At 40.4% G+C, this 25,720-nt stretch overlaps 1 protein-coding gene across 4 annotated transcripts in view; it reads left to right on the top strand.

Annotated features, from left to right (window-relative positions):
• PRKCQ (protein kinase C theta) overlaps positions 1-25,720 on the top strand; it is a 144,162-nt gene that overhangs the window by 39,257 nt on the left and 79,185 nt on the right. For 2 of the 4 annotated variants that reach the window (XM_006772608.2, XM_006772609.2), the window contains exons 2-4: positions 13,690-13,815; positions 18,530-18,729; positions 22,925-22,985. In XM_006772608.2, the coding sequence (XP_006772671.1) occupies positions 13,698-13,815; positions 18,530-18,729; positions 22,925-22,985 (379 nt within the window). In that variant the 5' untranslated portion in view covers positions 13,690-13,697. Of the gene's footprint in view, positions 1-11,732; positions 11,754-13,689; positions 13,816-18,529; positions 18,730-22,924; positions 22,986-25,720 lie in introns of those variants that run through there. The other 2 variants (XM_015569737.1, XM_006772610.1) reach the window with 2 other exon arrangements.

The raw sequence follows: 25,720 nt of genomic DNA on the forward strand, positions 1-25,720 counted from the left end.
AGGCGGGCCAGCAGGGTGGCGGGCAGGTGGAGCACCGAGGTGCACACGGGTGGGCAGGGCTGCAAGAGCAGCAGGGCTGCGGGTGCGTGGGCAGGGCGCTAGCACGGTGAGGCAGCAGACGGGTTGGCAGGGCACGTGCGGGTAGGCAAGCCTGCAAGCACAACAAGGCACACATGGTGGGCGGGGTCGCGCAATTTCATGTATTGGGCTTCTAGTATAGTAATAACTATGTATGGTGTCAGATGGATACTGGACTTAGAGTGATCACTTTGTAAGGTATATAAATGTCTAATCACTATGTTGTATACCTGAAAATAATATCATTTAACTGTAATTGAAAAATATAAATAAATACTCAGATTGCTGAGCCCCACCCCTTGGTTTCTGACTCAATGGGTCTGGGTGGGGCTGGAGGATTTGCATTTCTAAAGAGTTCCTGGCTGCTGCTGGTGCTGCTGGTCCCAGGAGCTGAGCTAGTGGGTTCCCATCTTGCATGGCTGTGGTGTCTCCTGCAGCTGTGGCCAAAAGTACAGATGTTCTCTTCTCACACAGTAAAACTAGTGTCCCCTGCCCAGCCAGTGTGGCTCAGTGGTTGAGCATTGACTCCATGAACCAAGAGTTCTTAGGTTCAATTCCCAGTCAGAGCACACGCCTGGATTGTGGGCTTGATCCATAATAGGGGCGGGTGGGGGAGGCAGCCTATGGATGTTTCTTATCTATGTTTCCAACTCTCCATCCCTCTCCCTTCCTCTCTCCCTCTAAAAAACAAAACAAAACTAATGTTCCCTGAAAATCACAGTCATTTGTGGTTTTTAAATTGAGAAATTAGATCCAAAATGGGCTACTAAACCCATAACAAATCTAAACTGTCTCAGGAAAAGAAAACCACAGAGGATCTAATAAGCTAGAACAGTGATTTTTAACCTTTTTCATCTCATGGCATACATAAACTAATTACTAAAATTCTATGGCACACCAAAAAATATGTTATATTTTTTGCCGATCTGACAAAAAAATAGATATAATTTTGATTCATTCACCCTGGACAACTATTGTTATGTTGGCTGCATCTTTTATGTGACAACCTAGGGGAAAAGAGGTCAGTACCTCTAAATAGTCAGATATTGCATGTTTTAAAAATTCTTGCAGCACACCAGTGTGCTGTAGCACACCAGTTGAAAATCACTGAGCTAGAACAATGACAAATGGTTGTCAGTTTTATAAATTCATTCTGAATTAACAGGTTAATAGTTAATGGGCTAATCTAAGAACCTAAATAGTATCTAATCTCACAATTCCCATGACTTCTAAGCTCCAATTACAAACACGCTTGTGCAATCCACTCATTTCTAAGTTGGGAATATTTCTGTGTGCAACAAGAAGATGTGGGCCACTCACCTTGACCTACACACATACATCCACCCTAGATTATTGGACACTCACTCTGTCTCTTTCTTTTCCTTCTCCTGGTCCTCATCCCTGGTCACCCTGTCTCAGCATCTACAGCACCCTTCATGTGATGGGCAGTGCCACCAGTGCTGCCTGTCATGGCAACCACAGGGAGGATTCTGTGTATATTACTCTGTACAAAACTATTAACTCATCTAGAGACTAAACATTGCTATTTCCGCTTGCTGTGGTGATACTACTAAATACTGTATTTTCTTTGAAAAGTGTCACACACCCTCAGGAGGAAGTGGGGTGTGGGGTTAGAGCAGCGCTGGGAGGACAGGAGTGTTTGTTACTGGTGCACACAGGAGTGACAGCCCACTTTGCATTTCTGACTCTAACAAGAAGTTCACCTGGATTAACTGGCCATGCCCCTTTATTCACATGATAAGAGGACAAGAAAGTGTCATCCAGGCTCTCAAACCCTCCCGCTCTGGTCTCCTCCTGACAGGACTGGTCCACCCCATTCTGAGGCCTCCGAGCTTATTGAGAACAGGGACCATGTCACACTTTTGTATCCAGCACAGTGCTGGAGGGTTTAGAAATGCTTATTGAACAATGGCAAAAAATAGGTGTGTATGTTGCTTCATTTACTTAGCTAGTGTTTATGTGAATTCTAGGCCATGTCAGATAATCCACTGAGCAAGTTACCATCATCAGTAACTAATTTTCACCAGGGAGAATTTCTAAGGATACATTGGGAAAATCCTATATGATAGTGATAGCTACCTTTTCACTAAACACTGTTGTAAGCATGTCCCAAGAATTAATTCATTAACTCCTCATGACAACTCTATGAAATGGGTCTAGTATTTTCCCCAGGTTGAAGATACAGACACATAGTCACAGAGAGATTAGGTCACTTGACTAAGACTTTGCAGTTGGTAAAAGCTGGCTTTTCTACCATAGTAGTCTCATTTACATACCTGTGAGCTTGTCCACGTGCCCTCTAACTCCTGTATCTCCATGCTTCTTTGCACACTGCAATGTAAAGGCCAGAGGACAATGGACCATGTGCCCAGGTATGTCAGCCTCACCTTCTCAGTCAATGTGCCCCATGACCAGAGCACCTGGGTCCTGGCTCTGGTTTGACATCCCTGGTTCAGGTGATGTGCTTCTCTCTGAGCACCTAACTGGCAGAAAGAACTCCCCCTCTGCTGTATTGGGAAGATTACTGTGTATGATTTGACCTACTGATTGATAAGATGTTAGAGTCCTGAAGAAAACTGTCTCTTTTTCCCCTGACTTTATTGAGATACTAGAGGCCCAGTGCATGAGTCTCATGCACTGGGCGGGGGACGGCGGGTCCCTCAGCCTAACCTATGCCCTCTCACAGTCCAGGACCTCTCGGGGGATGTCCACCTGATGGCGGCAGTCAGACATCTCTCTCATAGTCCAAGGCTCTCACAGTCCAGGACCCCTTGCTCCTTACTGCCCACCTGCAGCGGCAGCGGGAGAGGCTCCCACCACTTGTGCTATGCTCACCAGCTGTGAGCCGGCTTCTGGCTGAGCGGCACTCTCCCTGTGGGAGCACCCTGACCACCAGGAGGCAGCTCCTGAGTTGAGCGTCTGCCCCTGGTGGTCAGTGCACATCATAGCAACCAATTGTTCCACCATTTGGTCTATTTGCATATTAGGCTTTTATTATCCTATCTAATAAAAGACAAAAAGGGTAATTGACCATACCTTTGCTATGCTTCCCATAGGCTAATCAGGGTGATATGCAAATTAACCGCTAACAAAGATGGCGGCTGGCAGCCACACGGCTGAAGCGAGCAGGAGGCTTGCTTGCTCCAGTGATGGAGGAAGCCAAGGTTCCCCGCCTGCCGCGACCCGGCTCTGAGCTCTGAAAACAACAAAGTTTCAATTATAGAAACTAAACAAACCCCAGATACCTGCTTTCGGCAGGCCATGGCCTCAGAGCTGGAGCGAGTAGGAACCAGCTCTCAGCTCCAGTAATAGCAACAAAGTTTTAATTATAGAAGGTAAATAAATCCCAGAATAAAAAAAAAGAGAGACTGGGAGCTCAGTCGCCGGCCAGCCTAAAAACAGCCCTCAGCCCCTCACCCAGACTGGCCAGGCACCCCAGTGGGGACCCCCACCCTGAAGGGGGTGTGGCCAGCCTGAAAACAACCCTCAGCCCCTCACCCAGACTGGCCAGGCACCCCAGTGGGGACCCCCACCCTGAAGGGGGTGTGACCAGCTGCAAAGAGCCATCAGCCCCTCACCCAGCTGCAAACAGCCATCAGCCCCTCACAAGCGGGACCCCCACCCTGATCCAAGACACCAACCAGCCGGCCCGCACCCATGCACCAGACCTCTATCCTATATAATAAAAAGGTAATATGCAAACTGACCCTAACAGCAGACTGAGAATGACTGGTCACTATGACACACACTGACCACCAGGGGGCAGACGCTCAATGCAGGAGCTGCCCTCTGGTGGTCAGTGTGCTCCCACATCAGGGAGCTCTGCTCAGCCACAAGCCAGGCTGATGGCTGCCAGTATAGCGGTGGTGGTGGGAGTCTCTCCCGCCTCCTCAGCAGCACTAAGGATGTCCGACTGCAGCTTAGGTCTGCTCCCCGCTGGCAAGTGGACATCCCCCGAGGGCTGCCAGGCTGCCAGAGGGATGTCTGATTGTCAGCTTAGGCCCACCCGCCAGGGAGCAGGCCTAAGCCAGCAGGTGGTCATCCCCCGAGGGGTCCCAGACTGCAAGAAGGCACAGGCCGGTTTGAGGGACCCTCTTCCCCCAAGTGCACAAATTTTTGTGCACCGGGCCTCTAGTATAGGATAATTGCCACTTAAAAACTGATTATACTTAAGCTATAAACTTGATTTGATATACATATGCATTATGAAATATTCATGACAACCAACCAATTAACATATCCTTCACCACATATAGTTCTTTCTTTTCTTTTTTTCTTGTGTGTGTATGGTAAAGATTGTCTTTTAAGAGTAAATATTGACACAATAAACAGAGTCAGAAATAAAATTTGCTGCTTATAGGAGACAGCCTCTTTGAACCCAGTAAATGATTACCCACACTCTGCTTAGAAAATGCTTCCAAAGAGACTGCTTTACTCCAACTGTATAGAAGCAGTTACTTTTATTCTCAAATATGGCCACAGAAATCCTCACTAATGCAGTCAGCCACCAGCAATGCATTAATGGAGAGAGCATAGGTGTGAGACAGCACACACTAGTGACATCCTGAGAAAATTACCAAGGTCAGCAGTGGTGACCTCACTTCCAGAAAAGAACTTGAGTTATTTCAAGAAACTTCAGCTCTGGTTATATTACCTACTTTTGAACTCTTCAGATTACAGATATGGGGTCAGATAGATTAAATCACATGTATTGACAAGGAGCTAGTACCTTAGGTAATTAAGCAAGCAGTCAGCACAGAGGGTGCTGAGAAAGCCTGTGCCGCCAGTTATAACAGACCTGGCTTACTGAGGCAACCACAGTCTCTCCTTTCTAGTGAGAGACTGGTAGAGCAGATGGAAATTATTTATGGGGAAATCTCCAGGCTTTCACTTCCTCTCTGACCTAACCTTAACTGGCATTTTCTAGCAAGAAATCATTGACTGGTTTGGGTGGGACACTTAGCAACCAAGGCTGGGATTGAAATTCTGTCTGTACTAGTGGTATGACCTTCAGCAAGCTGCTTACCCACTCAAGCCTCAGGTTTCTTATCTGTGGGATAGAGTCAATTATACCTACCTTGTGGGCTTGATGAGAAGATTGAATACTATACATTTTCTAAAGCTCTTTGAAAAGTTTTGTGAATTGTAGGGGACCCAATAAATAACCCCTCTGGGCTGTGTTTGTCCTTAAAACAAGTGGAGAGACAGATCAGGAGTCAGGGGAATGGAGAAAAATAAATGTTAACTTGATGAATAATAAAGGCTGGATTGGTGGATATGACCAAAGTGTTTTAAGCAAATAGGTTGGTCATTGTCCAGTGTCCTAGGCAATGCTGGACAATGGCCAGGACTGAAGCAGATTGATCCCACCATGCTTGTGGCATGCCAGAGAAGAGTGGAAAGACACTCTCTGAAAGTCAGCAGATCCCTCCAACAGAGAGAAGGAGGCTGGGCAGGGCAGGCACAGTTTATTCTTCTAAAACTCATCCATCAAATAAATCACTCCTCATCCCATGGGAGCAGGAAAGAATTTCTGAATGTGGCAGTACATAAGTGAGATCCTTGTAGGATGAGGAAGACGGCAGGGTGGCAGCTGTGCACACCCTGTGGAGGTGCACAGAGCATTCCCAGCAGAAGGAAAGGTGTAAAAACAGAGCCATTGAGATGGAGGGTTGGGTGTATTCAGCAAACGGAGAAATTGAGATAAGCTGAGTCAGGGGTGCTGTGTGGGGAGGGCAAGTGGAAGCCAACTCATGAAGGTTTTAAAATAACAGGTTAAGAAATCCTGATTTAATTCAGTGTGGACTGGGACAGTTTTATTTTAATATTTGTGTACTTTGATCAGAGCTATGCTTTAGTGGGACTATTATCATGTCACATTAAAATTAATATCAGAATATTAATAATGTTATCCTAGGTGTTTTATTTTCTATATTTCAATATTTGTTTTGTTTCTATGCTGTGTTTTTGGTGGAGGAGAGCAGGGTGTTATATTAATGGGCTTGGGCTATCATAACATAATACCACAGACCGATATTAAACAAGAGGCTTAAACAATAGAAATTTCTTTTCTCACTGTTCTGAAGGCTAGGAATTCCAAGATCAAGGTTCCCTCACAGTTGGTTTCTGATGAGCGCTCTTTTCCTGGCTTATTTATGGAGCCTTCACACTGTGAAGTGGAGGTGGAGGTTGTCTGGTCTCTTCCTCTCCATATAAGGGCAACAGTCCTATTTTGATGAGGGCCCACCCTTACAATTTCATTTCACTTTAATCACCTCCCTAAAAACCCTGTCTCCAAATACAGTCTCATGGGGCCTTTGGGCCTCAGCATATGAATTTGGGGGCATACAATTCAGTTCATAATGGAGGTTCTTGTTGATGTTTGCAGGTAGTCGGTACCTCTGTTGATAAATCCCCCTTCCTTGCTAGTTCTAAGGTTAGGCTTGTTTTCTTTTGTCTTTACAGCACATGCTTCAGCGATTATTTTAAACTACTGCCTTCAGTTCATACTTATTTTAATTCACTTTGAGACCATATTTGTGGGCGAGAGGCTAATATTTAATCTGACTCTTTTTATTGTACTACTTGGTAGAAGGCTCAGCCACAGGATAACACACTTCCCGATTACATGATCACTCATGAGTTACCGCCTTTCTTCTATGCACATTGCAAGGCAAATTATTTTTTTATTATAGGTTATTTTCTACAGCAGTAGGTCATTTCATTCAGCAGTCACCTTTACCTAAAAAACCTTTTACATCTCATAAAGAAAACTAAAAGCTGTAGACAGAGCTTAATTTGCCAAAATTTACCTGATGTTTAATTTACCGAATTTTGGCTGAACTGAAGGATATGGAAACCACTGAATGATTTTTTTCTTCATTCCCCAATTTACTGTTGATTAATTTGTGTTCTGCTTCATGTTTTGATATTTCTGTGAGACTATCCCTCTTGTCACCAAGGTAGCTCCAACTAAATTACAGCAATGCAGGTGCTATCCATATATTTTTTAAATAAAAAAGTATGCTCATTCTTATTTCATTTGCTGCAGAGGAAGAGAGGTCTGGATCTTTTTTAGCTGATGAGAGTACATAGCAGTTCCCTTGTTTTCTATTTCTATGTGGCATCACCTTTTGCTATGTGGCCACAATCCTTGACATCATTGTGAAAGCATTCCGCAGGTTTGAACTGTGGCAAGTGAGTCAGTCTAGGTAAGTAGGCGAGTCAGCACCTAGGGAGTTAAGAGACCGGAATTCTCAGTTCAGTACTTAATCTTGCATGACCTTAAGCATGCCGCCAAGCAATTTCACTTGAACATCTACTTGCATCATAGCTACCTGCTAGAGATGGATGAGATCACACTTATAGGTGAAAACATTGAGCTGTGAGAGTAAATATTCTCTACAAATTTTAAGTACATATTGTAATGATATTTCACAGCTGAGATAGCAAAAGCACAGAAGATTGCATGGATCTACTGATAGTTCGTCATGATAAGTGCCGGCGTCAAGATGATTCTACTAGAGGGTAATGCACACAATAAGAGAGACACATGTGGGGTTTATGGGAGCTCAGTGGCAGAGCATGGAGGATGGTCACATCATGCAGCCCAGATATGCTTTCCTCTCTTCCTGCCCTTTTTTTGATACAACCAGTAAAGTCGATAAAGTCCATTAGAAAATACATCAGAGTTGCAATAATAATAATAATAACTAACACTTTTTGAGAGTTTATGATGTGCCACCCCATTCTAAGCACCTCCATGTATTTGCTCATTTCATCCTCATAGCCTTGTGAGACGAGTAATAGTGTTATCACCATTTTTCAAATGAGAAAGCAGCATTAGAGGTTAAAGAGCTCGTGCAGCTGAGCTGGGAATGGCATTGATTCTCTGCCTGTAACAGCAACGCCAGAGGCTCTTCCTTTGTATTGACTTCCTCTACAATTGTCTGCCGCCTAACTGAACCTCAGTGTGCCCCTGCAGGTAAGAGCAACGCATACAGATTAAGAGATGATGTAAAATTCCACTTTTGAAAATTAAGTTCCTTAACAAAAATGCAATGAGCTTAGGCTACCTGTCAGAGAGAGGGATCAGCCCTAGAGGTTCATACATGATTAAGACACGGCCCCTGTTCTCAGAGCTCACAGTCTTATGTGGAGGCGCCAACATGAGCCAATAAGTAAAGTGTTATAGGGAAATATGACCACCCCATGAAGTTAATGGCAATGTCCAAAGAAATTTGATTACAGAGAAAACCCTTTATCACAACTAGGGTCTAGGAAAGTAAGGCCCCCACATGCACTCATTCTGTGGAGAGGGGATTTGCTAGATGTGATGCAGATAAAATGAGAGGGACATCTATAGTTTGAGTCACTGCCCTCTTCTAAGTATATGTGGTACCCCAGGGATTAAATAGGAGAAATCCTGGTGGGGCTATACTATGTCCCCCAAATTTGGAAACTGAAAGGTGTCAAGAACAGAAAATGGGAGTGACACAATCTACCATACTCAGACTTTTGAAATGGTAGAGGTGAGGTAAATAAATTTGGCAGGTGCTGTCTCACAATGTACCTAGGGACCCATGGGAGCCTAGAAGGCCAGGTAAACTCCACCAGGATGTGTTGGATGGAGAGTGATGGAGGCTTCAAAAAGGAGGTAGATATGGAGCAGGAACTTGAAAGATGAGGATGTAAGTATGGGGCAGGTGGAGGGTGGAGTGAAATAGGAGGGCATTCCAGAGAAGGAGCAGTATTACTACACACCTAAATGTATGAAACAGCATGGCAGTTGGAGAAATGGTAATAGTTCTGCACAATCCTGAGGAAAGTTCTTCTGGATGCAGACCTGTCTGGGAATGAGAGATGACCAGAACTACAGAGAGAAACACAGGATAAGCTGCTGTGATGAGTCAAACAAGAGAGGATACAGAATTGAGCTCAGGCAACAGTGAAATGGGGAGAGGAGGTGGAGAAGGAAAAAAGCAATTTGCTTGTGGTGCATGAGGGGAAAAGTGACATCAGAGCAGAGTGCTAAGCCGAAAGTCTTGGCACCATAAGTGAAGGGCAGATTTGAAAGGCAGGACAATGAGTTCTGTTGGGAGGATTCCCCAGGAGCTGTCCAGGAGGGAACTGAGCATGTGGTGTGATTGCTCAGAGGAGAGGTCTGTAGAGGGAACTGGTCCTTGGGCTCTGGTACAGCCTGGCCAGAACTGCACTGTTTGTTGTATAAGTACAGGACTGTCCTTATACACGTGCTGTTTGTTGTCAATGGAAAGTAAAGAAGCAATTTATGAAATTTACATTCAGAGAAACTGTGGGAGGACACCTGATAGATCCTATCCCGTGCATGTATTTTTGCACACAAATAATTCTCCTTTCTATTTTAGCACCCTGGGAAATCCCCTTTCTCACCATCAGCTCTGAGTAAGAAGCCAGCCCACAAAAGCTTTCATGTTAATTCTTCTTCTTGTGCTTATTGCAGATTTTCTTGGCTCTTGAGATATACATATACATACACACACATAGATGCGTGCATGCATGTGTGTCCTCAAGAGAATGGTGGAAATTTACACTGCAAACCTCACTGTATAAAAGTATATGATGTTGTCCTTGCCAGTGTGAGATAAGAACATTTCCAAAATATTTGCTAATCACCCGGGTAAAAAATTATTATTATTTTTATATTTTAAATATTTTAACTTTTTTCATTATTACAGGATCTATAAGCATCGAATATTTATAGATCTTTAAAGAAAATGCATTATCAAATTCTAATGTTACTTTTCTTCTCAGCCATTTGAACCAAAATGCAAAATTTCAAAAAAGCTTAAATACTGCAGAGTAAAAGTTGTTTTGTTTATCTTTAAGACTCTATTTCTATCTAGTAAATTGAGAAGACTACTCTTAATTACCTTATGGTTTAAAATTAATATTTTGTTATATTAATTCACATTTTTCCAATGTATATTTTTGCATTTCTATCTATATACCCTCTGGATTTATTATCCATGCCTTGAAATGCCAAATGCATATTTTAATTTGATTTTTAAATTATCATATGGCAAAATTGACTTTTGTTTTTGGTGTATAATTCTGTGAATTTCAGTTTAGATTTCTGTGAGCACTACCATAGTCAGGCTGTAGAAAAATTCGATCTTTTCCAAAACTTGCTCATCAATCCCTACAGAGCCATACCCTGCCCCCTCCCCCAAGCACTGGCAATCACCAATATTTTTTCTCCATATTGCTCTGTCTTTCTAAAAATAGTATATAAATGCAATTGTATAATATCTTGTTTTATTTGGCATTTCTTGAATTGCTCACAAGGCTGAACTTTTTCATGTAACTAGTTGCAGCTATGTTCTCTGTATTTTGTATAGTTTGTATCATTGCCACTTACGCATTCAGGTCATAGGTAGCATTTATGCAAACTTGCTGTGCTTATTATGTAAGAGCTAGAGGCCTGGTGCACGGATTCATGTACATTGAAAGGAAATTAATTAGAAGGTGGACGGCAGGTGGGACTGAGTGAAATGGGCCAGACATGCCCTGGAGCCAACCTCCCGTGGTCCCTCCCCAGCCGGCCACACCTGGGATGATGCCATGGCTTGAAGGGTGACTGCGGAGTGAGCGGGGTCCCTCCAGCAGAGGGGTCCCTCGGTCTGGCCTGCAGGGATCAGGCCAAAACCAGCAGCCTGACATCCCCTGATGGGTTCCGGAGTGCAAGAGGGCACTCTGCAAAGTTGCTGTTACTCCTGAGTTGAGCATCTGCCCCCTGGTGGTCAGTGAGCATCATACCTACTGGCCAGTTGCTTAGGCTTTTATATATATAGATGATGCTAACTCATTGTCTGTGGTAATTTCCATCCATATTGCCCTTGCTAAGTTCTTGGCTTTATGTTTCATTATTTTCTTGAAATATATAAGACTTTACGATTAGTAATATCATCAGATCTAGTAATATTGTCGTACTCTGGTGATCTAGTCTGATGCAATATTCCTAATTTTTAAAAAAATTATAAAAGGATGGTTATGACAGCATATTTCTAGTATGGAAAATTTGGAAACAGTCTAACTGTGAAACTGTAAGACTTTAGTAAAGCACATCCCAGTGCTGTCCCTCAGTAGAACGTCGTGCAAGAATGAAAAGGATGCTGTCAAAAATAATGTAACATAGACTGTTTTATGGTAAAATATTAAACAAAAAAGCCAAATATAATTCCATGCATACATATGAGCACAGTATATAAAACAAAAAACACACACAAAACCTGATTATTTAGAAAGACTAGAGAAAAATATATCAAAATAGTAATAGCAATTTGTTTTCATTGCTGGAACTGTGAGATGTTCCAATTTTGTGTGTTTTCTTCATATTCCATACAGATCACTTTAGTGCTACAGGAGGGGAAGTTTTTCTGAAGAGCTCCGGAACAAAATGCTACCTTTGGCCTTTAAAAATACCCACCCCTGAGCTTGAGCGTTATTAAAAGATGTGTGAAGTTAAACACACAAATGTCAATTCGCTCTTTGGATGTCAAACTGTCAAATCCTGTCACTGGGACTAGACCTTTAGAAAGAGAGGCAGTGGCTTGACTCTCACACAGGTGCATGCACTAGGTAAACTGTCAAATGCTCATCGGTGAGTGGACAAGGTAAGGGGATCTGGTGAAATGGCAAATGAATCTGGACTGCTAATGAAATAGATCAGTTGTTGTCTAAGAAGCCCTGTGGGAGGAGAGGGGGTTTCACTGCTCCTCTCTTTCATACAGAGAAACCCAGGTTACCTTAGAGGTTTCTGTCTATTCCCAGACAGATTCTCCCAGGTGCATGCTGAGCTGTTGTCACCTAATTGTGAACCCAGCCTGGAAATGGCAGAATGACAAATCCCTCCCTAAAGGTCAAAGTGCTTGTAACTCACACTTCATGAGTCAACGATCCCTCCTGACTCAAGAAAGAATTACTTATCTTTACTTGTATTGAGGAAATCTTCACAGAGTTCACACATGGTAAATATTCTCAAATGAGAATAGTTCCTGGTGATTTTTCCTGATTACTGGAGATACACAGATTTCTCCAAAAGACCTATATGGCCCAGGAGAGGTGGGGAGGGGTCTCAAAGAAGTTTTCTCCAGAGAACGCTCCGCTCCGTTACCAGCTCACCTACTGCCTGAGAATTCTAAACTCAGAGGGTGAAGGGATTCCCTAAAGACAAATCTGAAGTCATCCTGCTGCTAATTCAACAGAGTGACCTACACAGCTTGTGTTTCAGAGACTAAGGACACCCCAACAAATCATGATTCTGTAACCAGCTCCTCTAGTTAAACCTGCTAAACTCTGCGGGAAATTGGGACTTGCTTAAAATCCATGAAATTAACAACAGTTGTCAAGGGCCCTTAATTTGTCTCGCTCTGGGTCCAAAAAAAAACAAAAGATCCAGAGATGACTGGCATTCCCCAGGACTGGTGAACTTTTACCACTCGGATTCAAGATTCCGGGCCCAACATTTCCAGCAAAGTCATTGATTCTCACATCTGGATTCCCATTAGTCTGAGCAGTTTACTTCCTTTATATAAGGTAGAAAAGACAGCTAAGGCTTTGTAATGATTAACTTTGTTCTTGTTAACTTCGGCTTACTTAAGAAACTGGTAAAATTCAGGAGACAGTTCAAGAAGCCAAAAGAAGTAACTTTTCACTGATTACCAGTTAATAGTTTCAAAGTAATGTGGCCTCATAGAAAAGTAGGTTAAAAAGGAAAAAAGGTGCTTAGTTGAGATAAGTGGCAGCCAGAGTAAACAAGGAAAAGAAGGAACAGCAGGTGAAGATTCAGACTAGAACTCTAAAATGTGTGGCCAGGACTATGATTTTCACCTCTATCTCTAGGCAAGCTTAATTATGAGTTAATTGGCTTTTATGAAGTACTTTGTTGATCCTTGCACAATAAAGCACTGTTTCTATGGCAGTCAATGATTTAGGGTTTTTTAAGTAGTTCATGACATTCAAAAGCTTATTTTATATGTATGCATATTTACATATCACACAGATATATGACTATGAAGAGAGCAACCTTTTTGAAATGTCTAAAGTACATAGGGCTCAGCTGCTAAATACCCAGAGCCAGTTCTACCACACACACAAATAGCCCATGTAAGAATTTTGTGGTGTCATATTTAACTGGTGTGACTAAAATAGACTCACACTTTATAAACTCATTTTTCTATTATTGTTGGTTGTTTCCTGGGTTCCTACTTGAATAATAGAAGAAATAAAATGTTGGGAAATGTTTGCCTCTCTCTGCAACTATCAGACATAACTGCATTAAATGAAGAGTGGGTTACAATTCCAACCGACGAGGTTGAATAACGCAGACTTCCAGAAAGCCTCCTTCCTTGGCAAGTCGGTCTGTGGTTTGGGGTGAGCCCAGTAATATATTTTGCAGAAGGGGGAGTAAAAGCATTTGTTCAAATGGAGAGTTAAGCCATTTGAAACTGAGACTGTTGGCAATAAAGCACTGGTTAGGTGGAGATGGGACACCAAAGATAATACATTTTATAGCCCTTCAAATAGCATTTGTCTTTTGTCACTTTACAGGAGCCACTATGTCACCATTTCTTCGAATTGGTTTGTCCAACTTTGACTGCGGGTCCTGCCAGCCATGTCAAGGAGAGGCCGTTAACCCTTACTGCGCTGTGCTGGTCAAGGAGTATGTTGAATCAGGTAAGCTAGTGTGGGTCTTCCAAGCGGGGGTGGGATAGGAAGACCCTGCTGTGAACTATGAAGCAAGGCCTTTCCCGGTCTTCGAGGTCATCTAGTTCAACCTAATTTTCATTCCAGGAAACTGATGCCCAAGGGAAGCCCAGTACCTCCTTAAGGGTAAATGGGCTTAGTGATCACCTCTGAACTAGACCCAGGTCACCTGCCTGTGTTCTATTTCATGAGACCATTCTCCCACATAAACAAAGGGAGCCAGGAAAGAAGAAATGGATTTGCGGACTTTATGTGAGGAGTTAAGGGGGTGGGGGGCCAGAGGGAATCTAGTGCTCTAATGTGGAACATGGGACCTATATTGTTAAGACTCATTGTTTTCAATGATTATAGGTTAAGTCTGCATAATCTTAGAATTAGCTTCTAAAGACGGCTTTCTGTTTCTTTGCACATAGTTGATGAATATTACAAAGAATATATGAATTAGCCATTAGGAACCATATTTCAGAAAACTTACTTTTGCATTAAGACCCTGGATCAGTAAAAAAAATAGTCCGTGTTATGTGAAATTGAAATGTAGATAGGCAGTTCATGGTGAGGGAGAAAGCGTGACAGGCTTTCAAAAGTCCTTTTGTGGGTTAGATCATTCAATTAAAATAATCCCATTCTGACTAGAATTTCTCCACAGTCACTTCCACTGGTTTCCATTCTCCTCCCTGCCCCCATATTTTAAGATTCTTATGGACTTTCTTTTTTTTAATTTATCTTTATTGTTGAAAGTATTACAGATGTTCCCCTTTTTTCCCCATTGACCCCCACTCCTGTCCCCTCCCCAGGCCTTTACCCCACTATTTTCTGTGTCCACAGGTTACACATATATGCATATAAGCTTTTTGGTTGATCTCTTCCCACTCCTTCACCCCTTCCCTCTGAGGATCCTCAGTCTTATGGACTTTCTAGCAGTGGTTCTCAGCCTTCCTAATGCCTCAACCTAATACACTTGTGGTGACCCCCAGCCATAAAATTATTTTCGTTGCTACTTCATAACTGTAATTTTGCTACTGTTATGAATCGTAATGTAAATATCTGATATGCAGGATGTATTTTCAGGGGTTGCGACCCACAGGTTGAGAACCACTGAAGGAAGTTTACATCCCAAGGTTTTCCCAGCCCCATTACCTTTCCTGTTTCCCTCCATACACTTCTTGTTTCAGCAGACACTTTGTAGAGAAGGAAGATTACCCCAGGCAGGTCTTCAGTGACCATAGGAGCCATTACAGTTCATGTGCATGAGAAGTATTTATGGGGCACCTACTGTGCACTGGGACAGAGAAAGTGCCTTTGCTTTAGCGCTTCTAATCTTGCAGAGGAAGATAGGAAGGAAACAAAAATATTAGATGGTAAGTAATGTGGAATAAAGAAAAAAAGGTAGGAACGGGGAGAGAGAAGGTTTGGGGACAGAGAAATGTTACTGCCTCTAAGGGGGTGGGGACAGAGAAATGTAACATTTACAGACACAAAGGGGAACCTGATTCTGCAGGTGAGACCCTGATTCTGCAGGGAAGAACCTCTAGCTAGATGTTACTGGCTCAGCATCCTGGGGTTCCCAGTCCTCCTGTCTTGCCTTTTCTCTCCTTTAAAAGACTTGGACTGCCATTTGACTTCATTCCCCCTGCCACAGTGAGTATGTCAAAGCTGAGGAGACCATCTGAATCATCCTGATTTCCCTTCTGACCAGATTTCTCTCCTGCTTCGTTTGAAGTGAGAATGGCACTTGCTCCCAATCTAAAACCTTTCAAATGTCACAGAAATCTTTGAAGTGTGAAATGTCTTGAGTTCTTCAAAGCTGCTTTGGACTTAATGGGTCTCCTGGATCCCAGTTCTCTTTACAACCACCGGTCTCCCTGACATTTGCTTCCTGGGCGCTTTATTTTTTTTTAATTTCTTCGCCTTTTGGCCTTGCCTTTGAACTTGGTCTAACCAGCCATGTGGATCAAGACCTTGTCAAAAAAGAAGATGACTTTGTTTTTCCAAAGGTTAGCCTGCTGTTTTTTATTTTGCTTTGGTTTTGTTCAGGAAGGAAATCTCTGTGAACATTATCATTCAAGTATTACTTCTACAGAATTTAAACACACTTCAACCTTGTTGGGGCTGTGTGGCTGCCTTTTTCATGGTGAATTCACAGAACAGAGACAAACAGAACACAGTGCTCAGGGCCCGAGAGCCTTTGAAACAATGATGAAACTCACTGTAACTAGACAGATGCTGAGTTCTGGTTCTCTTTTTAAGATGATTACAAACCTAGTGATCAAAAGTGTGAAAAATGCCTCCCCCTGCGAACTTCTGTCCTTTGTCAGGTGGAGAAAGGTTATGGTTATGAGAAGAATTATGAGAAGGAGGGGCTTAGAGTCCATAGAAGTAAAATGTTGCTATGATCGTTAATCTTGCCATGGTTTGTTTTTAAATCCAATTCCATTTCTTTTTTCCCAAGATTATTAATCATATTTAATGTTTTTAAAAAATATTTTCGAAATTTCTCACAGGCTATTTCTCCCACTTTTAAGCAAACCTTAAACCAAGGTGTGATGAAATCAGTGAGGAAAGAGCAGAAGGTGCATGTGCGCGAGGACTATTCCCAGGCCTCAATCCCAGCTTTGTCATCAGCAGAACCAGAGGGAGCAGCAATATACCCATGTCACTCTTTTAGCTCTGTCTATATTTTCCCTGAAAGTTAAGAGGGTATCAGAGTGCTGGTAGAAACTTCACTAACTGTGACAAACTATTCCTTCTTCTCGGCCTCGGTTAATAATTACACTTCCTCAAACAGTGCCTTCCACTTTACTAAATCTTCATCCTCACCCATGGTTCTTTCCAGTAACATACTAATCTATGTCACTCTGCTAGTTAAATTTCTTTTAAACAAGCAATAGAAATCTTCCCCTTCCTATTCTTCCCCTATCACTATCAGAGTTCATACCTCTAATAACCAGGTTTGCCTAAAAAGAGAAGTTTCAGCTTATTCACATTCTTGTATACCTCCCAAATGACAATTTAGCCTGTTCTGTTCTAGCAGTGTGCCTTGGAGAGAAAGGTCCATAGGGAGTCAGAACTGCTTGGTTTCCCTGCTTTAAACGGACTTTACCTTTGGTTTAATCAGCACCGCTGAATTGCTAAATCTGCCACATGCTGTGCTTATTATCACAAGAAACAAACACTCAAATGCCACTGTCGTTTTCTGCTTCTGGAATGATTAAAGAACATCTACTACAGAAACCCAATCTGGATGCAAGATGGGACAACACTATTTATCTCCCACTAGTAAACTCTCCCAATTGCCTGGTGGCTCTGGGGAGGTTTCCCTTAAACCTCACCATCCTGACCATGGTTCTTGTTAGAACCATTCCCGAGGTTGCCACTGCCTTCCCTTCCTCACTGCAGGTCTATGGCCTGCTCCACTGACTCACTCCATGGAGAAGGCCACCACCTCTTCAAGTTACTTGTCAATTTTTGCTTAGGGTGCATGGTGCCTGGTTCAGGTAAAATGTATCCGCATTTGAAAATTAGAAAAGGCAATAATGGCTCATTATATTTTATAGGTTTTGCCTTTTACCATAAAGAATGGGGTGTAAGTCACTCTGCCCTACCAAATATACTAAGCTTAGCCCTTTAATTCTCTTTATTTGCTTAGATATTCACACTCACAGTGAAGCAATTAACTGTAGGATAGGAAAAGAACGGTGCCTCTCCAAGGCACTGTCAGATTTTTGCTGCCTAAATTATCCAGATTGGCTTTAAGTTCATTACATTACCTTGCTTGCCAAATTTGGAACTGTCTCATTCTGTCCTACGTTGTCTCTAATTGTTTTATGCATCATTTTTGTCTTTCCAGCAGGATTATATATCCTAGAGCAGTGGTGGGCAACCCCTGGCACGCGTGCCAAACATGGCAGACCAGTAACTTTTGCTGGCACGCGAAACCCTCTCTTATAATCTTCCATTTACAATTTTTTTCTTAATATTGATTTTTTTATTTTTCAGATACATTCAGTGTACGAGCATCTTAGATAAATAAATAATTTTACATAACAAGTTATCTTAAAGACCATAGACATGGATTGATGAGAGAGGGGAAGAGCAATTTCTATGCCTCTGCCTTAACTCTCCTTGCCTTCCTAGATACGACCAGTGTTTTGGTTTCATCCACATATGCTTGTGGATCTTTGTTCTCAGTGAAGAATTTTGTTAAGTCTCATAATAGGAGTAGCCTGACGGATGAAAGTAGTAGCTCATGCATATCTCTGAAGGTCACGAAACATAAACCTGTCATCAGTGATGCAGCAGCAAAAGTCCCACTGATAATATCAAACGGAGTCATAAAGTTTTCTCTCAGACTATCAGTGTACATCTATACATTAAAAATAAATGTATTTTTCATCATCACATACTGTGTTTTTGTCGCTCGAATGAATTTTATTATTTCTTCAAGGTTTTTCACATACATACACCTTAAGAGATATCAAGTAGGCGTAAGATGTTCTAAAAAAATTAGGGTTGACACGCAGAAGAATTTTTAGTCAGAGATTTTGCTGGTTTTGGCATGCACTCACAAAAAGGTTGCCCACCCTTGTCCTAGAGAGTAGATGGAATGAGTGCCACTGCTGATTTGAATTGATTTTCCCCCCGAGTGGGCTAAAGGAATAACAAGACCATCTCTTTCTGTTCCTAGAGAATGGGCAGATGTACATCCAGAAAAAGCCAACCATGTACCCACCCTGGGACAGCACTTTTGACGCCCATATCAACAAGGGAAGAGTAATGCAGATCATCGTGAAGGGCAAAAATGTGGACCTAATATCTGAAACTACTGTCGAGCTCTACTCCCTGGCTGAGAGATGCAGGAAGAACAACGGGAGGACAGAAATATGGGTAAATATCTGAGCTGTGAGCCTTATTTAAACTGTGTGTACCATTAAGTGATAAGTACCATATTAGCTAAAGGCTAGCTCAAAATCTCAATGTCATTCTAAAATTATGACACAGTAGCCTTGTGTAAGCAGACTCCCTACTTAGTCATTGGTGACTTGATAATGACAATGATCATTACTTGTGGACTATTGAACATATTGTCATATTTAAATCTCTTTGATTCCTGTGTAAGGTGAAGAACGTCTCTTAAGCTATGAACAACTGTTCATGATTTATAACTAAAAGTAAGCTCAGAAATATCACAAATGCCCCCTAACTTGGGAGCATAACTATTGTCTATTTATCAAGATAATACATAAATATCTTGATAAGATATCTTACAGATAAGATGATAGATAAGTGAGAGTATAGAGCAAAGATCTATTTAATGTTTGGTCTTCTCCATACTTTGCCAATCCTTATAAATTGTTTTAGCTATAATGTATTCATTTAGCTTACTTTGTACTAAAAAGTACATCATACACATTCCATGTTACTACATCAAGTTTTTGAAAACTTTTATAAGTGTTTTATGAACAAATGTTTATAAATATTAAAGGGAAGAATCCCATATAATAAAGAGCTAATATGCTAATTAATCCAAAAAGCAGAACGACCGTCCGGATGACCTTCTGGACGAAGCTGGGGCTGTAAGGGCCAAGCCCCTTGCATGAATTTCGTGCATTGGGCCACTAGTAAACTATAAAAAAATAAATAAAATTTATTTCCCAGTGAAAATTGTGGGGGCCCACAAAATGAAAGTATTTATATACCAGTGAAAACTGCTTTTAAATAACATGGAACCCAGAAAAATATTATCAAATGTTTATATCATTTACAGAAACAGAGGGAATCTTACCTTTCTGCTTCTTACTTCCTATAACTCAGATTTTTAATAACTCCACCCAAAAGATTTTCAAGTCACTGGATTCAAAATAGGAATAAGAATGATATAAGCCTAAAAACTAGATTTTTTTGTGTCTGTTTTGTATTTTTGACCTCAGAAAAAATCAGTACTTATTAGGGAAATGTATTTTTATATAAATCGTTTTCTAGTGTCACTGAAGTCATCTTTAAAGATAAGTATATGCCAAGATTTTTTATTTTTAAAAAAGGGTTCCTATGCTTAGATGTGCCCGGATAATTTAGTTCAGAGTATCTGTTGAGCACTTGGGGGAAGACTCATGGAAACAGAACTCCTCCTGGGTAGCTAACTGGGCGAGTAGAACAATAATGTCACAGATGTGTACCATAGTCTTAAAGGTTTACATAAACCAGGTAAGTGAAGGGAGAGGCTGTAGCTGGGCCTGAAGCAAGGGAGCATTAGGCTAGGCTAGGAGAAAGCAGAAATTAACTAGAGAAAGTCTTCCCCAGTTTTCATCATTTCCCATTTACTTTCTGCTTTCTGCCTTGTGAAAAAGAAAAAGTCACCAAATCCCTAATTTTTCAAAGTAACGTGCTATTTTATTTCCTTCTCAAATAATGAAAGGATGACTACCTTTTTAATCCTTTTGTTAAGATTCACTGATAAACAGGTTGCTTTTCTATTTGTATCTCAAAGTTGCCTTTGATTATTTGCCTCAGCTTTTTCTGATTTTATTCTTATCAGACTTTTCACTTTTTTTTTTTTTTGCAATCTATGATTATTTAGACATAACCCTTGGGGACCTTCAGATCTTCATTTAATTAGCAACCTTTTTACATTTTCCAGCTTTTTAAAAAAAACTATTTCTTGATTGACTTTTATTTATAGTGTTTAAGAGCCAACAGGTTGTTTGGGACTTTGTTTTGGACTTATATTTTCTCATGCTTCTACTTTCTTAAAATTAATTTCTTTATTTTTAGAAAAATCTTTTCTCAAAGTTGCCTTTCACTTATGTAGACACCATCATCCAATTTCTAAACACCCCACGGGGGCTTGCCTCCTGTTTTCCCAAGTTTTTTAACATTTGTATGGTGACCTACTATTCACTCTCAGAAATGTGATGGACTATGACTTTCTGTGGATACTGTTTTGCCAGCAGCTTAGAGGTTTAACTTCCCCCATCACCAGTAAGTCCTGCCTGTTGATAACTATGGTTACCTGGTCCCAATCTCCCTCACTTCATTGTTTCCTGCTCTTCTAGTTCCACCTTTGTGTCCACCTTTATTACATATTCCACAAACCAGAGAACAGCAGTGTATATTCTTGATGGCAAAAGCACTTCTCTTTTCATTAATTTATTTAGGTTTTCAAGAGAATTTAATGTTGACCAAGCAGTACAGACTTAGTTTATCATAAAATTCTAATAATTGTGATACTGTGACAGAAATGTCACTATATCGGTTTTTCAGAGATCTTTGAAGGATTAGTGACTTACACAAGGTCACACAGCCAGTAAATTATATAGCCACAATTCAAATTCAATCCTGGGTTCAACCAGTCCTTTCTTAACTAGTCTCAGTTATTCTAGTTAACTCATGGATGTAATTGTCAAGAATAACCTTTAATTCATCTTCATATTCTTTTTGATATATTAACAATATAGAGTTATGGTTTAGTATATTAGCAATAGTGGTCAGGTTATGGTGGATTTGACATTTTTTCCATTATGTCACAATACTGTGTCACCCCTTAAATTACATTTTGCTCTAATCCTTTCTACATACTAGGTGTACTGGTTAATAATATGGATTTTTTTCAATAGATGGAGTTACACATATGTTGATATAGATGTGATTTGATATGTATGCTATTTTGTTGTATTGACAACAAGCTTCAAAACTTCATATGTCAAATTTTCTGAAGGTGTTAACATCATAGATATGTTTACACTTAAAAATGTAAAATTTCATGCCAAAAGAAAAGCATTTGCGGAAAGTTTTAATTCATTACTTTATTTTGAAGTGCTGCTGAAAGTTATCTTATACTTCGGGAAGCTTATGGTGAACATGCTCCATCTCAAGATACTTGTAAACTCTGGTTTAAATGCTTTAAAAGTGATGATTTCGATCTGAAAGACAAAGAACGTCCAGGTCAACCTAAAAAGTTTGAAGACCAACAAAATTACAAGCCTTATTGATGAAGATGCGTGGCAGACTCAAAAACAACTTGCAGAAAGATTAAATTGCTCAGCAAATAATTTCCAGTCATTTACAAGCAATGGGAAAGATTTTAAAGGAAGGAAAATGGGTGCCACATCAACTGAACAAAAGACAAATGGAAAACTGGTTAATAGTTAATCTGAAATATAAACTGGTTAATAGGGATTTTGTAATTTAAAAAAAACGATAATTTCAAGAGAAACATCAAAAGTGCTTTATTCAAAGTAATGTCCATCGCTAGCTACACATTTCCCCATCTTTCAGGTAATTTGTGGATACTGTCCCAATAGAACTTTTCTTGTTTTGAGACAGACCATTCAGAGACCCAATTTTCCACTGCTTTGTATGTTTTGAAGTGCTGCTCAGAAAGTGCATGTGCCATCGATCAAAACAAGTGGTGATCTGAAGGAACAATACAACAAAATAGCATAATATCAAATCACATATATATCAACATATGTATAACTCCATCTAGTGAAAAAAATCCGCATTATTAATCAGTACACCTAGCAATGGTACTGAAATATGTCATTTTATCCTTTCTCAGACCAATTGAATCAAAATTTCCTTTAGATTATCCAGCCCTTTCCCAAGGAAAAAGTCTCTCCTTGTAGAACAAAAGGCCACTCCCATCTCGTACCCTGATTAGCCTTGTCCCATGTGTGGAGGCACCTGCAGTAAAGGATTTATCTTTATTTCCAAAGACCTACTTGTTCCCCATGTGAGCTAGTCCCAGGGTCTGTGATTCTTTTGTCATGTTTAAGATCTGAATTGCCCCTTTACAGCTCGTCAGATAAGCAGCAGTGCGGGACAAGAAAATCAAATAGAATCTGTTTGGGAATTTGTTTCTTCCTTATGAAAGCTTTGATCTCCAAATAAAATTAATGAGCTGCTGAGGTGTCTTAATAAAAGGAAGACTATATGCACAGATGCTACTATGATGATATGCATGGGTAAAATGAAAGGGAGCAATGATTGGATTCTGCCATCACCAAACTCACCAATTATGATATCATTAACCTCAGCGCTTGTTTCACATTTTGACTGATATTCCTTTCCTTCTCTCAACCAGTTAGAGCTGAAACCTCAAGGCCGAATGCTAATGAACGCAAGATACTTCTTGGAAATGAGTGGCAAGTGACATTTCTTCTTCCTGTTGGGGGGTGAGAAGGGCATGTCCCTCTCCTCTTGTGCAAACCATTGGACTTTTGCAAAGCATAGAAAAGAATCAGGAGAAAAGGGAAGCCCAAGTAATGTTCTTAAATTTTCCAGCGGTGCTCAAATACTAGTTGAAAACACACTATCTGGGTTAAAGAATCATAAAAATATAAAACATTTATAGCATTAGTTTTTCAATTGTGTGGACACATATGTCCAGTACTTTTAGTCTGTCTTTATTTTAGTTTGAGAATTTAATGTAAATTCAAAAAGCTGTTTATGTGTCATGATACTGTCTTTGTGTAAATCAGCGGTTCTCAATCTTCCTAATGCTGCGACCCTTTAATACAGTTCCTCATGGTGCGGTGACCCCCAACCATAAAATTATTTTCGTTGCTACTTCATAACTGTAATTTTGTTACTGTTATAAATCGTAATATAAATATCTGATATGCAGGATGTATTTTCATTGTTACAAATTGAACATAATTAAAGCATAGTGATTAATCACAAAACAATATGTAATTATATATGTGTTTTCCGATGGTCTTAGGCGACTCCTGTGAAAGGGTCGTTCGACCCCCAAAGGGGTCACAACCCACAGGTTGAGAACCGCTGATGTAAATGATGTAATATAACAAGCTGCCGCATTATCAGCAGAATACAAAATAAATATGAGACTAATAAATATTTTCCATAGCACTAGTAGCAAAATTTTAATGACTTCAAGTGAGTCACCTCAAATCCTTTTAGGAACAAGAAAGGAAAATGCATTGCTAAAGAGTTTCAGTTCCATATAACACACAGACATTGATGACGGAAGTTACATTTAGGAGTGTGTGGTTGGTGCCTGTGACAACTTGTCAGTTCCTTCTGTTGCATTTATATTCTGTGGTCAAAGTGTTATTTAAACTAAGTAAATGCTAATACTCATAAAATCCTAAACCTCAGAACGTATATGTGAACTTACTGATAATTAACTGATTTAATTATTTTCTAAATTAGCTTTACTACCAAGAAACAAGTTTTAGTTTATAAAATTGTGATGCTTTGTGGGGCAAAAGGGGGAGGTGCTTCACATGTACAATTCCTTTGGGTCCAGAGTCAAAAAAATACAATGGGGAAAAAATATTATGAGATAACCATGTAAAATGGGACACTCAGCAGATATTTGATGATATTGAGACGTTAATTTTTTAGGTGTGATGACATTATAGTTATATTTTTCAAAGGCTCCTTATCTTTAAGATACATACGCAAATATCTATATATAAAAAAGCCTAAGTGACCATTATGACCCAACGACCAGCCAGTAGCTATACACACACTGACCACCAGGGGGCAGATGCTCAATACAGGAGCTGCCCCCTGGTGGTCAGTGTGCTCCCATAGCCAACCTCCCATGGCCAGCCAACCTCCCACAGTCCCTCCCACACCGGCCAGCTGGCCCTGATCAGCCCCAATCGCCAACCAGGCTGAGGGGCCGGCCCTACCTGTGCACAAATTCGTGCACTGGGCCTCTAGTTTATAATAAAATAATACCAGGAATTTGTTTGAAATAATGCATTGGCACAGGGTGAGGGGAGTGGATGAATGTAGTAGATGAGTGGCCATAGATTAGAAATTATTGAAGCTGGATGATAGTTACTGAGAAATTGATTACAATATTTGCTCAACTTTGTATATATTTGAAATTTTCCATAATAGACCTCTTTTTTTAAAAAGAAGAAAACTCCTTAAGAGGTAACAGTACAATCCAAACTTTTCTTCTTTTATGTCTGGTGGCTCCAGATATATACTGCATGTCATTGTACTATTTTTGATAGTGAATCTAGGGCAGCTAAATAACTGGGTTTGCATCAAAAGTGAAAGTACTGGACTAAATTATAATACCAATGCTGTTTAATTCCTCAAGAAAGACAAATTATACATCTCCTATCAGGTAAAATATGACCCAATGTAAATTGAAGAAAGTCCTCCATCAAAATGCAACTATTCTTGATAAATGCAAGATCACTGCTTTGAAAAATAATTCTATGGAACTTAAATTTTTTCTTAGAATGAGAAAGCAAATTCAGACGGACCAAAAACAATGATATTTCACAATGATTACACAAGCCCAGGAAGTTTGTTTGTTTTTTAGAATAAAATGTAGTATTTTAAATTTTTTATACTAGACCAAAATTGAGACTCCATCTTTAAATTTTTATATATCAAAAAACCCTAATTTTTAACAAGCAATATTATGGAATAACTCATAGAATATCATTCAATTAAGAATACTTATTATTACATATAACAAATCATTTTCTGAAAGATTCAGAAAACCCAAATGTGAGTTCTTACTCAGGGATCATAAACTCAAATTGGAGAGGTGGTACAGATTAATCAGAGAATTAAATCTCAAAACATATAAATGATAATTAACCAATGGGTTACCTTCATTCCAGAAAATTGCGTATGACAGGCATTGAAGGGGAGGCAGAGTTGAGTTTGCAGAGAAGTGGGTTTTACCTCTAGGAGGAAAAACGTGGACGCTTGAGCAAAATTATGAATATACAAAGGACTATGAGAAGGTGAGTCTAGGTAGATCAGTGGACCCATGCTAAAATCAGGATGAAGAATCAAAGACAAACTTTCAAGGGTTTGGAAGCCAGGCAAGAGGAGTGTGATTTTGAGAAGTCACCAACAAAGAGTTATAGTCGCATTC

Source organism: Myotis davidii, unplaced genomic scaffold (genome assembly GCF_000327345.1).
Source record: "Myotis davidii unplaced genomic scaffold, ASM32734v1 scaffold544, whole genome shotgun sequence".
Taxonomy (NCBI): Eukaryota; Metazoa; Chordata; class Mammalia; order Chiroptera; family Vespertilionidae; genus Myotis; species Myotis davidii.